This window comes from Accipiter gentilis, chromosome 16, assembly GCF_929443795.1.
Source record: "Accipiter gentilis chromosome 16, bAccGen1.1, whole genome shotgun sequence".
Taxonomy (NCBI): domain Eukaryota; kingdom Metazoa; phylum Chordata; class Aves; order Accipitriformes; family Accipitridae; genus Astur; species Astur gentilis.
Genome location: NC_064895.1, coordinates 30,289,484 through 30,308,472, shown reverse-complemented (window position 1 = coordinate 30,308,472; position 18,989 = coordinate 30,289,484). Strand labels below are relative to the sequence as shown.

General features: G+C 45.7%; 1 protein-coding gene across 8 annotated transcripts in view; it reads right to left on the bottom strand.

Moving 5' to 3' along the window:
- Positions 1–15,172, bottom strand: part of ASXL2 (ASXL transcriptional regulator 2) — a 137,179-nt gene extending 122,007 nt beyond the window's left edge. For all 8 annotated transcript variants that reach the window (XR_007508281.1, XR_007508282.1, XR_007508278.1 and 5 more), the window contains exon 1: positions 14,922–15,172. Coding sequence is in view for 1 of the 8 variants with exons in the window: in XM_049818375.1 (XP_049674332.1) it covers positions 14,922–14,978 (57 nt within the window). In the remaining 7 variants the exon portion in view is untranslated. The remainder of the gene's footprint in view (positions 1–14,921) is intronic.
- Positions 15,173–18,989: the final 3,817 nt, after the last annotated feature.

The following is an 18,989-nucleotide window of genomic DNA, read 5'->3' as shown; positions in this document are numbered from 1 at the left end:
ACCTTTTTTCCTGTAGTAAAACAGTTGCCACCTTTTATGTTCTTTTACCCTTGCTGGAAAAAAGGGTTCTCTTTCCTACTTCAGCTTTCACATTAGTCAGAAACAGGAAGCACAGACACCATAGGGAATTCATTGCCTACTGGCCTGAAGTGGGAACTAGCACTATGAACCTTCAACTTGAATTTGAAGTTGACGATGAAGTTATTCATCTAGCTAATTTTCCTCTTCTGAAGAGAAATCTCTCAGAATAGAAGCTCCTGCAGCTCCTCACAATCTCATTTGAATACAGTTTGATAGACCTTGAAACTACCTGCACACATGCAAAGCATCTGACACTGTCCTGCACGACAACCTTGGAGATGAAATTAGAGAGGCATGGATTCGATGGATGGACTACTTGGTGAATGAGGAATTGGCTGCATGGTCGCACTCAGAGTTGTGGTTAACGGCTTGATGTCCAAGTGGAGAGCAGTGACAAGTGGCATTCCTCAGGGGTCATTGGTAATGGGACCTGCCGGCACTGTTTAACATCTTTGTCGGCAACACGGACAGTGGGATTGAGTGCACTCTCAGGAATTTTGCCAACACCACCAAGCTGTGCGGTGCAGTCAACACATGACCCAGCAATGTGTGTGCGCAGCCCAGAAAGCCAACCGTGTCCTGGGCTGCATCCCAAGCAGCGTGGCCAGCAGGTCGAGGGAGGGGATTCTGCCCCTCTGCTCCCATCGGGTGAGACCCCACCTGGAGTCCTGCGTCCAGCTCTGGGGTCCTCAGCACAGGACAGACATGGACCTGTTGGAGCGGGTCCAGAGGAGGTCACAAAGATAATCAGAGGGCTGGAACACCTCTGCTATGAGGACAGGGTGAGAGAGTTGGGGTTGTTCAGCCTGGAGAAGAGAAGGCTCCGGGGAGACATTATTGTGGCCTTCCAGGAGGCCTACAAGAAAGCTGAAGAGGGACTTTTTACAAGGGCATGTAGTGATAGGACAAGGGGTAATGGCTTTAAACTGAAAGAGGGTAGATTTAGATTAGATATAAGGAGGTTCTTCACTGTGAGGGTGGTGAGGCACTGGCACAGGTTGCCCAGAGAGACTGTGGATGGAACCATCCCTGGAAGTGTTCAAGGCCAGGCTGGACGGGGCTTTGAGCAACCTGGTCTAGTCGAAGGTGCCCCTGCCCACGGCAGGGGGGTTGGAACTAGATGACATCTAAAGGTACCTTCCAACCCAAACAAGTCTATGATTCTGTGATCTTATGAAATGCAAAAGTCTCTTGTTACTGTAAGAGAGAGTTGCTGAGTGTTGGCAAGATACTCACACTGCCTGGCACAAAGCCTCAGTGGCTTCTCTGAAGTCAGTGCTCAGGCATGTCTATATGACCCTAAAACCGCTACCGTGTACCTTCCCACCTGGCTGGGAGAGCCAGCAATGAGAGGTAAGGTTGCTGAACTACACTTGGGTTTTTTTGTTTTGTTTTAAACACTGCAACCAAGGCTTTGCATTTTATTTCATCCATTTTGCCACTGGTAAAGGCAAGCAGCAGAAATGCTTGTCACCCAATCCTACCTGTCAGCACTGGTGAGCACTCTGAAACAGATTAGAGGTTTAAACACAATTTAAAAAAAAAAAGCCAGTGTACAGCAGCAAACATCTGAATCTGTCAGTACAGGAGGTAGCTTCTTCCCCATTCAACAACTCCCAGTTCCGATAAGCCATGAACATAGTGTTTTTGCAAGTCACTAGCCAAAGCTTCAAAATGAAGTGGTGTGTTTCATACCAACAAATTGCATCTCTCCAACCTTCCCATTCTTCTATATTCTGGTATGAGTAGCATATAAACACTGATGGTCTCCACGTGTGCTGGCACAAGAGAAATCTTTCACAAACTTAACTCACCACCACCACTTAATGCAGAATCAGCAGACCACCCAGGACCCTATGTTTCCTTTTCAGATCTACTTGTGTTTTAGGGCAGCATCACCACAAAACCAGAATCTACAAGGCATTATTTGGACTGTAGGGCTCCATGATATTCCTCCAGTTACACAGGCAAAAAAAAAAAAGAAAACAACAACAGAAATGCAGAGAAGGCTCGAGACAGCATATACAAGAAGTTTCTTGGTGAAAGGAACAGAGGAATAAGCAGGTTTCATGGAAGACACCAGTATCTCACAAGACCTCACTGTGAAGGCCAAGGGGTGGGAAGTCCACAGGGACAGAAAGCATGAGGAGGAGCAGAAGACAAGGGGCCATCTCTCACTTCCATGCAGATGTAGCAAAAGACAGTAAGGTCACTGCAGCTCCAGCTTTTGAAAGACCCACAAAATGAGAAGATAAAGAGATGACCCTGAAAGTCAGGGCTAACTGGAGCCATCGGATTTCCACATTCAAGTAACTATGGAAGATACAGGTAGATAACTTGAACCAGAGCAGCAATTTTGGAGGATATTGTTTTTCCACATTCCTTCCCCTAGAGCAGAAAGGAAACCTTAACACTCATTCTTTCCTTTTAAGACTGGAAAACATTTAGCTGTATGCAGCTCTAGAGGCAACATTAGGTCAAAGATAGACAGGAAGCCTCAGCAGCCTGAAACATCAAAATAAAAGGCATTTGAAGTACATTAGCTGCTTGGTTAAGGAAAGTACACTCTTTGCAGAGAACCATGTAAATAAGTTTGTTACTAGAGGTAAGTGCTCACCTACTACTCAAAAGCTTTGTCAGAAAAAATAACAAATTTTTTTCAGAGTTTATAATTGCACAGCAAAAAAACTAAAAGCCTCCAACATAAGTAAGGTAAGGTAACCCCCCGCAAACACTTTCAACATAAGGAAAGTAAGGAAGAATAACATTTTAAGTATGTTTCAAGTGGCACTCCAAGATTTAAGACAGCCAGGGCTCTATGTGTGCCTTGCCACCTGGTTTTCAGGTTGTTAATTCACCTTATGTCCCAAAGCAAGAAGGTCAAACACAAAGATGCAGGTGCTTTTTACTTCAGCTGTCCTTCCAAAACAGATGTTTATTTAGTGGAAGAAAAATCCATCAAAGTTCAGGCATGAATGAAAATCTTCCTGAGTAAGGATAAACCCATTATGGCAATGCCACTGCTGATATGAGACAATTTTCCTTGCCATTTTCTCAACAACTCTGGTGTTCAACCTTCCAACAAGGACCGAGATCTGCAAGTTCAGATGGAAACACCTGCAAGGAGGTCAGCAAAGAGACCCTGAAGACCTGTAGCCACCTTTTAAAGATTTTTAAGAGAAGCAGACTTTTCAAGTGATTGTGTGTGTTAATACTTTAGAACAGAAGTTACCTAGCTCAGCCAGACTTCAGTCTAGGTTGAAACCTTTAAACCTTACTACTCTAATGGCAGATAGTCATTCATACAACCTGAACCAGAAGTGTTTCATGTTTTCCTGCCCTCTAGCTGCTGAAAGATAATCTAAGTGATGTTATGACAGTACCATGAAACAAACAGTAACTTCTTCATGGCAGTAAGGATGGGGTCTAGCCTTCAGTAGGGGTTAAGGAGTGCTGAATTAATTCTGGCTGATATACCAACAGGCACACTCAGGAGGGGGCAAAGATTGTGCCATGTAATTTCCATGACAAAGCGCATAAAAAGTTATTTGCTGACCCTCTGCCACCAGGAGACCTATGTTCTCATTACATAAGGACAAAGCAAACTTTGAATTCAGTATTTCCAGAAGTACACTGATATTTAATAAGACTGTATAGGAGAAAGCAGAATTACATTTATACTGCACATACTTTTAAAAGAAGGACTGCTACAGCAGCCCCTCTTAACACTCCCAGTCCCACAGTGGGTTGGTCAGAAGGAAGAAATGCTGAAGACAGATGCAAGTTAACACTGGCAACTAAACCAAATATAATACAAATTGCAGTGCCTTTCAAAGTATTTGCACCATGCAGTAAGTACTTGGCTAGAGCCAACCCTGGAGGAATCCTGCTTAAAAGCCTGTGGGCTCTCAAGACGACAGCGATAAGCCATCTTCAACCCTTCACCTTGCTCCATGAATTATTTCTGCAGAAGTTAATGGAAGGAGCTGTAAGACAGAGTTGTGGCAATGCCCAAATCCAAGTGGGCTTGTTCCAAGTCCAGCTCAAGAATCACAGGCTCGAGAGCTGACATCCCAGGTGACAGCGGACCAAAGCCCTCAGAGGTATAATAAGGACATTGTATTCCACTGGACAGACAATGCATGAACCCAGCTCATGCTCCCAGCTACAGCACACAGACTCCATCCATCTGAAGCATCATCTGCCAGGCTTGTTAAAAGCTTCACATTTAAAATGCTCTTTAATGAAGAAGTGACTGTGATATTCCAATATGATTCTGCTGAAGCATACACTGCATGCCGCAGGGAAACAGGATCAGTGCAGTCAGTGCTGTGTGATTATTACTGACCATTTACTTGCTAAAGTCTTTTTAAATTGCACAAGCCACTGCTGCCAGGAACACCAGCCTACTGCAGCTTTTCAGCAGCCACAAATCCCCCAAGATGCTCCATTTGTGCATCGCATACCAGAAAACACAGGGGAAAAGAGGAGTAAATGGGTTTTGTTGATCTTGGGGGGATGCTGTATTGGGACAGAGTGTAGACTGAGCTCAGAAAAAGCTTCTGAACAGCAAAAATGCAAGCCATAATAGATAATGTTTATTGGTGTGTCTTCTAAGAGGTTTAAGAGCAAATTCAAGTTTCCCCTCATGGAAATTAGGGAAGAAAGAATTCTTCCCAGCAGAATGCAAATTGCATGACTTGCCAGAAAAAGAATATGGACATTTTTATGAAGTGATCTTATCAAATCAATTTTGAATTCAGAATCCAGTAAAACACAAGTAAGTACACTCAGACTCCAGCAGAGCCAGTGCAGTTATTAGAAGGAAAGACAGTGTCTAATATCTATAAAGCCACTGAAAACAGTTTTAGGAGAACATACAGTTACCAGCAATGGCATTGCAGTATTTTGTGCTCTTGAAAATAAAGTTTTAATCTGCCCCGAAGAGAGAAGTTCAGAAGTTCAGTTCCTGCCCCAAAGTTGCATCATTGCAATGACAGGGCTTCCTGGTTGGAAGTAACCAGTGATCACATAAGTTTGGCCTACAGTGAACTAAAATGCATTTAAGCAAGGATTCCTTTGGGTGTTCTTCCATGGAACTACTACAGAACCACAAGCAATCAAAAATATTGTATGTGAGGCAAAATTTATGCTCACATCAAAGCATTACAAACAGGTACAGCTGTTGCCCTTAGTTTGACCAAGCTCTTACGGTCTCAGGTTCTTTCAGTTAAATTTACCTGAAGATAAATGCATACTGAACCTACCAGAGAGTTGGCAAACAGACCCTAATCCTGTTGCTACTCAATTTTTTTTTTTATATACTCCAGTGAAACAAAGGCAAATTCTTTTATTTTAAACAAAACTCATGGAAGTACATAACCCACCAGGCTGAATGATTTTGTGTACTCTTCCTGAAGCTGCAGAGTCTGAAGGTATATACTTGGTTTTAACCAGGCAAATAAATTCTCGCTAATTTGAGAAGAATCAGAAAGTTTATCATGAACATTTATAATCACACCATACACTTTAGAAGAGTCAACATTTAGTTATTACAAAATTATTACAGTTCAGTATCTTGAAGATACCCAGCTCCAAAACAATTGTCTTCCCAGGGCTGTCATCTTCCCTGTAAAGGAATAGGATAGTCACAGCCACATTATAAGCATTGAAACACTACAGCTGCAACAGACAACATGGAAATACTTCTGGAGGAGAACAGCAATCCAAACCACACTTCACAACGTAGGACATAATACTTTCTGGGTTTGTTCTAAAAGCAGAGGAAGGGCAATAAACTTGACCACCCACAGACAGTTATCTAAGTCGCCACGCCCTGATGATTGATGTATTGGGGTTCTAGCTGTTACAACAGGAACCTTTGGTACACATCCGAACACCAACACAAAGCACCAGCTCAGTATCAGCCTCAGTACCAAAACCCAAGCACCACCACCGACACGCGGTAGCCAGTGCACGGCTGTTCAGACCGTGGTACCTGGCTGTCCAGTCAGTTTAGCATCAACCTTGTCACCTGCTTATCCAGCCTGTGTCTCACCAGCTTGGTCATAAGGATACTATGGGAAAAAACATACCAAAAGCCATGTTAAAGGCAAAGTAAACACCATCCACTGCTCTGTCCTCCTCCACAGAGCCAGCCATCTCATCACCTTCTTCAGCAACAGCTTACCTTTGGTTAAATCCACACTGTCTGTCCCCCAAAAAACATTCTTCTCCTACATGCACAAGAAAGCAATTTCCAGGAGTATTTGTTCCATACCTTCCCAAGGACACAACTAAGGATGACCAGGCCTATTTCCCCACATCCTTCTTCTCACCCTTTTCAAAAGGAGTGTGACATTTTCCCTCTTCCTCTCACAAGGAGCTTTCCCAAGTCACCACAGCGCTTTAAGGACAATAAAGAATCAACTTGCAATCATGTTGGCGAGTTCCTTCAGCACACCAGGAAAATCTTTTGTTTACACAGAAAAGCAGGAAACCATTCCAGTGGCCTGAGGTTGAACTAAATACTTAAACACCAATCTGTATGGGGCCACAGCAGATCTTGATAGACCTTCTCTGCAATTATCTAGCACCCCGACATCCTAGGAGGCTGTTCTCCCATCCTCCATGCCGCTTGGGACTTCCAAATTGAGAGGGGTTTCCAGCTATTTAGTAACCTGCAACAGATTTCCACAAGCCCTTGCAAGCCTTTCGCATCCACAACACCCTGCAAAAGCAGGTTCCACAGCTTACATCTCTCTTGTGTTCTCCGAACATGAGGCTGGCAGACAGCAGTTGCCACCCCTTGGCTTCTGCACTGAAACAGAGTGAACTCTGCATCATTGGAGGATTTTTCTTTAAAAAACAAAAAAGTATAGTCTTACTGCCACAGCTATCAAGTGATAAATTCACATGCTTAAGTCCTCCAAATTTTCATCTCTGCTTAACTCCACAAGAGTAACACTGCTCTACTCTGTAAAGCAGAGTTTCTCAGCATTTGCAGAACATAAGCGATAGGCATGATTATATAATTTCTCACATTTTATTTGACAGGCTATTCAGTAACAGTGAAAGTATTTTCAATATGTCCTACTGAAGCTGCCTCATTCAGGACATGAATTCAGACCAGACTTCTGATCAGATTCCACAGCTGGTTACAGTAGAGATGTTTCAGAGACACAGGAAGAATTTGACTGAATGTCTTGGCCATTCTTGGCCCTCCATTTTTACTCCTCCAAGCAGTTTAAGCTAACAACATAAGCAGAAAACCTGACAATCATAGAAAAAAAACTCCCAGATATATCAAGCAACCGCTTCTGGTTGTAACACACACTGTAGGCAACAGATGCACATGCTGAATTGAACCAGAAAGCCACAGGATGATCTTCATTCAGCATTGGCATATTTGGGCAATAACACCCACCTGTCACGTCTACATTATTACAGTTTTCACTCCGATCAGGAGAGCACTCAGGGTGCTGGCTCTCAATTGTCTCCACTTACTGTGCTTCAGCTCACTTTCCAGAGCAGCTAGCGGAGACGACAATGGATTCTCTTCGGATTAAGCCAGAGAAGCACCCACCTTTCAGTTCAGAGCACATCCAGTATGCGACAGGCAATAGCAAATGTTCAGCCCTCTGGGTCAAACCAGAGCTACCCCAATGCAGACATAGCACTGGTATCGACTCCTCCTTGCCACCAATTTCTCTCCGCAGGGTGATTTTATCACTCCACGTTACTCACTAATGCAAATGGCACTTGGTGCATGAAAACGCAGACTGCAAAGCACGAGTTTTAAGCACAAAGCATTTGAATTTCCCTCTTTTTATAGGAAAAGCTTGCACGATACCCAGAATCCAACTACATTTTAGTAAAAGATGATTCTTCCATTTCTTTAGGACACTAGACAATGTGCTGGTTACTACACAATGGTTAGGTTCATTTAAACCATCTTCTGCAGATGCTGCAAAGACCATATTCGGGAAACAAAACTGTCTTTTGTTCTCAAACATTCTCATTTGGAAAAGCCTTGCACAAAAAATGCTCAAGACATGCCTGCACATCTACATTTCTCAGCCGATTTGAAAGGAGACCACAACTTTTGCAGAAAAGCCATTTCATTGCTCTTGCAGCCTCAGAGACAAGCTCACTCAAGGAAGTCTGCATGATACCTTTAAATCCTTCTGTGCTACAATAAAGTTAATGAGAGACCAGGCAAAAGTTTATCCAAGTCCTGTATTAAAATTAATACCTAAACTGCATTTATTGTTTTAAATAAGAATAGAAATAAAGAAAACATGTTTAAGATTCTTCAGCAGCACTAAATTTTTCCACTGGAACGCAGAACAAGGTGAACAGTTGCCCAAACCTCCAACTCTGAGCTTGCTGTGAGAGCCACTTGCAGGCAGGGCTGCGATGCTCTGCAGCTGGGGGGGATTCCCCACCTGGCACCACTGCTCTCCTTTTCCTCTTCCGTGCTGCGCTGCTGAGCTGGGTGGTTGCACATCTGCCTCCACCCTGCTTTGCAGGAGGAAAATAACACTCCAAGATTTTACCAAGTGCATTGATGCTTTGGGACAGATGGACTCCACTACCCTCAAGCCAAAAGCCAGCCCCCTCAGGTATCTTCTTTTAAAAGAAGTTGTAGTACAACTAATAAAATTAACCACACCTTAGCACAGCATTGCGTTGTCAACCCCACAGATCAGATACAAAGCTGGCAAGCAAGCTTACTCAACTCCAGCCAGAGCATGCACAACTACATATCCAAAGCAGAAGATAGGCATATGTGTAATAAGTCACAGGGATTTTGACACCTTTTAGAGGTTACAGCTCCTAGCAGGAACACAGGCTATGACTTGGAAAACAGTTTTTAAAATGGCAGGCAAATAATTGGATTATTGTGATTGGAAGAAGGACAGATTCTGTAGTCTGCCAGTTTGCTACAGCAATTAAACTGGATTACTCTTCCTCCTCATCCTTTCCAAATTCTATTTCCATATCAGAATCAATTTTTTAAGGCTTCATTTGTCTCTTGCAGATTCCCAAGATGAATTTAAAGTGAACTTTCAGTTCAGTAGAAGTTCTAGCATCCAGAAGAGCAGATATCAGAGGATACAACCCACATTGGGCCAAAACGGAGTTCCCATTTGCAGCACAATTGCTGACTTTACAGTAAAGTCCTTAAAATAAAAAACCTGGAAAAAAATGCAGGAAAAAAATACATCCAAGTGCTGCACTCAATAGAAGATACATGCAAGTAGTAAAGAAAACTGCAGTTCTCTATTAACATGTGACAAAGTTTGTGCCAACTTTTGTGCAGTCTTGTGCAGCCACAAGTCTACTTCTCTAGAAACACTGCCAAGGTATTTTCCTGGCTAGCAGACACATAGATACGTCACACAGCAGAAGGACAGCGTACAATGGCTCGGTCACCAGAGCCACGGCTACCAACAGCACTAAGCCTGTCCTGCAGAAGTCTCTGCAAAAGCATTTAACAGACCAACCTTAGCCACCGCTTCTTGTCCTCAGTGGAAACAGGTCTTGTGCCTGGACACATACTGAGAACAGGGAAGGAAGCTGTGATAATACTTAACGGATTAAAAAAAAAAACAAAACACACAAAAAACCCCCAAACCAAAAAATGGACCACCACCAAAAAAACCTAGCACACAGCAACAAACAACCCCCTAAAAAAAAACAAACCAAAAAAACCAAACAAACCAAACAAAACCCCAAGCTTTACCAGTTTCAGCTATCAGCTCATTTCACAAGCTTTCATTAATCATTTAACCTTCTGCAGTGCTACCTCATGCAATGCCTTGCTGAAAAGTGAAAAGCCAGTTCTCAGATTCACCAGGAAGGGCCTGCTGTGCTCCAAAATCATCCTCCATATTTTTTCCGATTGAGCGATCAGAACTCTGAAGGACTGGTGAAATGCAGAAATCCGTCTCAGACACCACGTGCATTTTGTACCCAGTTAAACCAACTACCACTCTTCTCTCAAAAAAACAATCTGCAAGCACACACAATTCAGCTCTGCCAATCTATACTTTGAAAAGCTGTAGCTGGGCACTTGAAATACATAGTAGTAAAAAATAACAGCATCATCTACTTGGCCGATCAGTCCCTCAAACTGATGTTTTACAGAATCCTCTGAATTTCTGCATATTTTTGCAGCAGTCTTGGAACCTTTGCAGATTTTTCAAGTTTGTGTATACAGGCGAGTAAATGGACTTGTAGACAAGTGGGAAACTTCTACAATTTAGATCCTTCCACCCTCTCTTCTGCATACGTCTTTAACAGAAAGCAAGGAAAAATGGCATCCCTCAGGTTCCTTGCTTCATCGGCCCCCAGAAAATTGCACCTTATTAAAAAGGACAGTCTTAATAAAATCAACTTGCAAAAGCATGCCATGCTTCCCTAACAAATAAGCCTTCTCATTGACTTCGCCTTTTGACCTTACTACATTATCTTCTGTTTGACATAGCAGATGGGCCTGCAAACCCCAGATCAGATTTTATGTTCTGCACTATCAGTTTCAGAGATGGCACGTCTTTTCATCTTAATTCTTCAGTTGACACAAGTGATGCAAACAAACCCCTACAGCAAGAGAGAAGCTGAGTTCACATCACAAGAGCTGCACAGTAACTGCCAGCATCATGACAGGACTCATACTTGGTCATCTATGCCTTGAGAGGTGCCCACCACAACACATTTAGGCTCCGTCTGCTTTCCCAAGGGCGTTCTCACACTGCATTGCCACCCTCCAAAGCCAACAAAATCGGTTTGACCCAACAGGAAATCAGCACACAGGAAAAAACACGGCTGCAGCAGCTCCCTCTCACAAACAGGTAGCATAAAAGACTGCATTTTGTTTTCCTAGATGACCCAGCCAAGGGGCATTTAGAGAAACTACCTCCAGCCCACACTTGCATGGCCCCTATGCCTTGGTACTCTGAGGCCGTACAGCAGAAAACTGTTCTGTCGGGTCACACGCGGGGACTTCCCATGAAAAACAAACACCAAATTTCTTCAAACTTGGCACATGACAGCATACACTTTCCTCCACGCAAACAAAGCACAAAGACAGCCTAGCCTGTTTGTGGCTTCTGTCCAGCAACAGGACTTCTTGTCTGGATCTAAACAGGCCACTAACACACCACAACAGCCCGTTCGCTGCCATACTCCATCAACACAGCAGAGCAGAGGATGGCAGCAGGGAGATGCACAGAGCATTCAGCTGTGGTCTCGTCCCATCCTGTTTTGGAAAGCTGCATCCCAAGGACTGTGTTAAACGTAAGCAAGAGGAACACCAACAACTCTGAGACCCAAGCAGTCAAACCAAAGCGCAGAACTTCTCTGCTGCACAACCAAAGTCCCATTGCCACATGCAACATGGCTCCTGCCCCCTTCAACCACAGCCACCATGACTGTGGTGAAACAGGAACCTGAGGGATGCCATTTTTCCTTGCTTTCTGTTAAAGACGTATGCAGAAGAGAGGGTGGGAGGATCTAAATTGTAGAAGTTTCCCACTTGTCTACAAGTCCATTTACTCACCGGTATACACAAACTTGAAAAATCTGCAAAGGTTCCAAGACTGCTGCAAAAATTCAATACTACGATGATAATGCTTACCCAAGTCAGACTAAGGCAAGTACCACTGAATACTGTTCTCATCTGCCTGCACCAGCTTAACAGGCATCAGTTCCAGTTCTCTGATATTCACTGGACCGCCACAACCCCATGTTTAAGCTCAGCCACAGCAGGGCACTGCACAGCCACCAGCCCGGCTGCCCGCACCATTACATTAGTACAAGGTCCCTGGCACAGATCTGTATGTAAGATTACAAATTGAGCCCGGACACCAGTTTGTGGTGCAGTTAAAGAACTGGCACAAAGAATTAGCCAAAGGCAGCCAGAATGTGGTCATCCAGTTTGAAGGATAGAGGTTCAGCAGTATGGATACACACAGACCCTGTGACGTAGCCTTGGTGCCAGAAAACAAGGCCTAAACCTCAAGTTTACCAGTACAGATGTAATCTGCCTGTTCTAGTCTTCAGCAGAATAGATAAATCGGCTCTTTTCTTTAGACACATTGTCCCATTGGTGTGTGTCTGCAGTTTGGTTGCTCCACCACTGTATCTGAAGAGGATACTCCAGGTTAAAGACACATACAGTGTATTTATCTTAAAACCCTGTATCCTAAACTTGTGTACTATATAATATCAGCTTCTTACCTTAATGAAGCTTTTTACTTTAACTGCAGGGACACCCAGCCATTGTCCCAAGAAGTCACAAGTTAACAGTCATCTGCAGCTGCAAATTTACTGAATGAGCCAGGAAATAAGAAAAAGGTTGTTTATCAACAGTAACTTCCTCCCTGAAAGCGCTGGCCACACAGGGCACCCTTTCCTTACTTCACACTGCAATTCTGCTCCAATTAATAGCCCTCTACACCCAAGAGCAAGCATAGCTTGAGTCCCACTGAATCCACCTTATCCACATACCTAACCTGAGGTCCTTCTACCAAACAGAAAGGCCACACTTCTGCTGCTTACCACCTTGTTCCAGCTAACACTGAACTGCTACAACAGATTAAGCTAATTCAAGTAAATGTTACCTTGGTGGGGAGGGGAGAGCACATTCCCATCAACTCCCTTGCACTGGAGGACACCAAATTCCAACTAGCTGGTTAGGAAGACTAAACTGGCATGAAGCCAGATCAGCACCATAACAACAATGGTTTTTTGCTGGTTTAGCTCCCTGAACTACCTATGAGCACCAGCGGTGAGGTGACAGAGAGAGTGAGGAGGCAGAGAGGGGGCAGAATTGACACAAAAACATCAGCTGTGATGGCCTTACGCTGCTATTCAGCCACTGCAGGGCAGTTTGCCAGGGCAAGCAGGTCTATAGCCAGCTGCCATCAAAACTTGCAACACCAAGCCCCATCCCCTGCAGCTCTGTGCTGACCTGTGACTGTAAGGGCTCACTCCACCCCACAGCGAGCCAGTTTATGAGATCTCAGCGAGTGAACTAACTCCACAAAAGAGTGCAGAAATGCAACACTATGATGAAGAGAAAATGGAAGGTTTCTCAAGCTTGAAGAAAGTTTTATGTTACCTTTGAGGAGCAGAAGAATAGGGTACCCAAGAGCTGCCACATTTCTTAATGCGGTTTTATAATATACCCTACAAACTTCAATCACCGGCAGCTGAGAAGCCAATACAAGCACACAAGCTAGGACAAGAATCAAAAGACATTATTTCAAACCAAAAACGCAGGGAAACTTTTTGAAGATTAGAGTTGGAGTTTGACCAGAATATTTTAACATTCCCGCTGAATACACAAACAGAAATATTTGCCAAAACTGAGGTTTTGGCAAGCATTTACTCATCTTTTCCCAGTTTTGGCTGCTTCTGCCATGAATCTAGGTATGCAACCCAGGATAACATGTAACCTTCAGTTTTGATAAGTTTTCAGTGCAGCTTTTCTAAATACGTGTTTTAGCCTTTAAGTGGATTTTGGAAGAGATCAGTGGATGAGCAGCAGTGCACATCGGCTGAAAAAGATTTGGTCCCACTTATACCCTACACTGGAGATTCTTCCACTCTTTTTTCAAAGCAAATTATTTAAAAAAAGATACACAAAAACATACAGAGAGGTACCAAAGTGTTCACCTGTGGGACAGTATCTTATATTCTTAAAATAGTAAACTGCATCATATCTCCTGAAAGAGCAGCTATTTTGACACCTTTCAAACTGTAAATACAAGGCCCAAATAAATTACTATTTATTAAAATAGTGCTTGCAAGTCTCAGCCGCAGATGCCTATTTACATTTGCTTTCTAGCCAGACTTTTCAAGTCTTGTTTTAACAGATTCCTCTTTCAGAATGGTTATGATAGAACCCAAACTCCTCCCCCTCTCCATTAGACAGATTCAAGTCCGCACTGCAAATTCAGTATCTCAGAAGCTTGTGTTGTACTTCCACAATTCAACACTTCAGTCCAGCTCCTGCAGGTTGCACTTGTTTCCTCTCTCACGCTTGTCCCACTACTCAACATCCCTTTTCTTTTATCCACCCTCTAGCATGCCTGCCGCACAGAGAAACTACAGTAAGTCCATGCTGAAAACAGTACAGTAGCAACGACTATCAGACTGGGAAATTATTAGATAAAAATTCTCCTTTTAGGTTTTGCAACTTGCTACCTGACCTGAGGCATTTCAGTAGCTCCTACTGCAACAAGTTCTGCTGCATGAAAGGCACGGATGCACTGAGAATACTGAAGAAAACCACCGTGCATGTCACTTGTTTGCTAGTATTATTTACATCCGCAGCGATCGCAGCATTTTGCAAATATGAAGAGGTAATCCCTCCCCCACAAAGCTTCCCATATAAATTTGCGCTTAGAAACATTCAGCAACCGGAAAACAGATCAAAATTAAAAAAAAACAAAAAAAACCCAGAAACAAAAAAAACCAAAACAAAACCAAAAACCTGCCTATGCAAGCGCGCAGCCAAGGAACAAAGTTGCAGGCAGGGACAGGCCGGCAGCTCGCACAGACCGCGCAGCCCCTCACCCCTTCGCACCTCACCGGGCTGCCCCTGCAGCCCCGCAGGCAGCCGGAGGCCGAGGCTGCACCGACCCCGACCCCGACCCCCCCCACCGCCGCCGCCATCGAGGCTGCCCGCCGCGCACCGGCTCTGACCGGGGCCAGGCGCGACGGGAACGGCCGTTCCCCGCAGGAGGGAGCCCGCATGACCCGGAGGCCTCTGACCGGCCCCAGCGGCCTACCGCCCGCCCGCCCGCCCGCGGCCCGCAGGCCCCGCGTACCGTCCGGGCGGCCTCTGCCCAGGTCCTGCCCTTCTTCCTGCGGCCCTTCTCCCTCATGTCGGACGCGACCGGGCGCAGCTGACTCCGAAGTACCCTTGGGAGGGGAAGAGGGTCCGTCCGCCCGGGAGGGGAGGCGGAAGGAACAGGGGAGAGCCGGAGCGGGCGGCGGCGGCGGCCCTAGGTACGGACAGCCCCGACCGCGGCGGGCCCTGCGCCCGCCGCCGCTGCTGCTGCCATATTGGGATCCTACTGTAAAGGGCCCCGGTCATGTGACCCTGCCCCGCGTGACTCCACCTACTGTACGGGCGGCGTAAGGGGGGGGCGGGGCTCTGCGCCCAGCGGCTCCGCCCTCCCGGCGCCTGCGCATGCGCGCTCCCCTCCTCCGCGCCGGCTGCCAAAGGGCGCGGCCGCCCCCCCCCCCCTCCCCCGTCCCTGAGGCGGAGGGAAATGGCGGCGGCGGCGGCGGGGTCTCCTCGGGGCCGGCCGCCCCGCTTCTATCCCGGGCGGCACGGCGACCCACCGCCACCAGCTCCTTTCTCCCTCGCTGCCACCGACGGCCGCCGGCTCTCCTCCCCGCCCCGCTCCTTCAGCCCCAGTCGCCCACCCCGTGGCGGCCCGTTGCCCTCACAGTCACCAGCTGCCCCCCTCCGCTGCCTGCGCCCGGGGCGCAGTCACCATGGGGTGGCCACCAGCCACCCCCCTTCCCTGTCCTGACAGACAGCAGGAGCCACCGAACCGCCCCCCCCTCCTCACGCCAACTCCTGGCCCACCTTCCGCCCCCCAGGACCACTGAGCTGGGCCCCTCGCTGGCCATTGCTTCACAGCTGCAGCTCCCCGCCACTCGTGTTCCCTTCTCCCTCACCGCTGACCATCAGCCAGCCATGCACCCCCTTTCCTCTGGTGCTACCAACCGTAACCCCAACTAACCTCGCAGCCAGACGCCTAATTACCATCCGCGTTCCTCTCCTGGACACCAGAACCTGCAGTCAGTCCCCATCCTCTGGCGTCAAGCCCCCGTCCGCTCTGTGGTGGTTAACCAGCATCCCAGGTGCCATCTTCCTCCATCGGTACCTCTGCCCTGCACGCGTCCACTCGCACAGCCGCTGCCCTGAGCTGCCAGCTCCCTTTGCTCCCTCCCGCAGCCTCCCCCATGGCGCAGCCTGCTGCCCACCAGCTAACTGCTTTTTCCCTCGCCGACACCATTACCTGCTCCCATCCACATGCTGCCACAACGGACTGTCCCGGCTGTTGGCTGTTCTCCTCCTGCAACACTGCTCAGCATGCTCCCAGTCCCCTTGTTCAGCACAGCTGTCCCCCCATCCCACCTTGACCTCCAGAGTTTCAATCCACTCCCATCTTCTCTCAACCAAAAGCCCCTTCTGCCCTTGGAAGCCCCGGGAGCTCCCAGGTGACACTCCCATTCCACCCAGACTTGTGATTTTATTTCCATCTTCTTTCCTGTTAAAGAAGGAATATCACTGACTGGATAGAAAAACTAATCATCACGCTATTTGAAAGCCAGCCCTTGTTACCCACCTGCAAAGGACGTACATCTATGCAGCATCTCAAATGGTTGCTCTTTCCATACCGTGGTTTCATAGAAAAATGAGCAGCTTCTCACAGTGTGCAGCATCATATGTTCCTGTTTCTATGGGAAGAGAATGTGGAAAATCATGGTATATGCCAGTGTGGGAAAGCCACCATCAGTGAATATACTGTGTCAGAGACAAAAGAAAGTTAAGGCCAGTGTCCTTACAGGTGTTTGTACACTTTAGTCCTACAGAGGGTTGCAAGCTTGTGTACAACAGTTGGACAATGAAGCCAAAACAGAGTAATGGGCATAAATGTACAGATAAATGGTTGTACAAGACAATGTTGAACTGAGCATCAAGGGAAAGGAGCAAGTTCTCATTATGAACTAGTCTTCAAAGAAAAATCACTTACTGAGGCTGTGAAAGAGGTAAGCTGATCCAGGATCTAAGATTAAAGACCACTTCTCCACCTCCTAAGTGAATCTCAAGCCAACTCCCAGAATTATAGCTTGCTTCTTATACTAAGATGTAATATGGTACCTGCTCCAACCCATGATGTTAGAGTGGCCCTCAGAATTTAAGTTGTGAGTCATAAATTCGTAGAGGCGTTGGCTGGAAGAAACATCAGGAGGTCTCTAGGGCAACCTCACCTAAAGCGGCACTGTCAGCAGCATTAGGTTGGGTTAACTGCAGCTTTGTCTGGTCGTGTCCTGAAATCATCCAAGCCTGGAGATTCCCCCACCTGCCTCGATAACCTGTGCTCACCTACATCTTCTGGAGGAATTTTTCCTGCTGTCCAACCTGAACCTCCAAACTGCGGATTGAGCCACTGCCCCTCATTACACCCCAGTACCGAGAGCAGTTTGGCTCTGCCCTCTTCGCAGCCATCCTTTATATAGTAGTGGGCTGCTCTTAGGTACCCCCTTTTCACCCGGCCAAACAAGCCCTGCTGCCCCAGCCTTTCTTTGTGCATCGTGTGCCCCAGGACCTTGAGCATCTCAGTAGCCTTGTGCTGGCTTTCTCCAGTTTCTCCCCATTCCTCTTGAACTGGAGGGAGCCCACATTAAAACTTTATTCAACGTGAGGCCCCAACAGTGCCAAATACATGGGGAATAGTAATTTTTCCTCCCATAGTCAGCATGCCACTTGTCCAATTTGTGGTGAGGTCGCACCACCAGCTCATACTCAACCATCTGACCTTTTTCTCTGGGCTCCTCCTGTCCCCATGTACCTGGTGAGATGCCTTCATCATCTCTTGTGGCTTAGCATTGTTAACCATAACTGCAAACTTGCCGGGGAGATGAGTTAGAAAGGGGACTGTACTAATGTGCATTCTGCTGTCTATCCATACTTCTCTCTAGCTTATTTAATAGTAGCTTCCAGGGTTTTAAAAAAGAAAAAGTGCACATTTTGGATAAAGTAAAAACAGATCCAGTGAGCTAAGGAAATATTTGTGGTGTAAGATAATCACGTATCAATTGATTCATCTTAAGGATGTGAGCCATCATGTTATTCCACTCGGGATTTACATTAAGCCTGGAGTTCTGAATCTTAAGTTACCATCTGAAGGTCATTTAATTTCCAAACTGGAAGTCAGACAAGCTGGAAGATATTAATCACTGGCTGTTTGATTGACAGATGACATGGCCACAGCAGCAAGTAACCCTATCTGATAGAAGCTGACTGCAGGAAAGGACAGAGGAGGAATATAAACACTTTCTGCAAAATTTTACATGAGATATGAAGTTTTTAAGAGGATAGGTGAGGGGTGCACTTAGCCCACATATGTAATCAGAATTTAAGAATCTTTATCTAAGAGATTTTATGTCATGACCGTTATACTCTTTCCACAAATCAGCAGCTGGGAACCATCGGCAAGAATCAGAGGTTATCTTTGTCAGTTTTAGACGTTCTGCCTTCTTTTGCTGTGGATTAATGACAAAAAATTCTTGCAGATTCTTTAATTCTGTAGCAAACCACCTGGCAATTAGAGCATAGGAGTGAGGTTCAGGTACCAAAATGCCTTTCAAAACCTGAGAACTAAATCACAGGCCCATTTAAGGTTTCCTCTGCTCTGACGAAGAGACCAGATTCAATTAACAGATGTAAATTAACTCCAGTCTCATCTCCACATTGCCTTGACTTAGACAACATCTTTAAGTATAGGGCTTTCTGGTCCAAGTGAGCCTCTCATCATCCTATCCTGTCCTCCTATCTCCTGAAAATAGACAGTGCATAGAAAGAAATACTAAGATCATATTTTCATAAATATTTACTCTTTACAAACAAATCAGACCAATGATAATCCATTTACTTAGGTATAGTTGGCATATGTCATTAGTTTTATGAATTATTGAACTTAAACAACCAGTTAATTAAATTTAGAAAAAACAACACAGCATGTTCATGCTTCAAAAGCTCAACACACCATTAATTTAACCCTGTCTTTTGAAAGTACCCCTGATGTTTACAATCCATACTGAGGTTTGTGCTAGCTTCTGTTCAACTGCAGCCATTCTGAACACTATTCAACAGT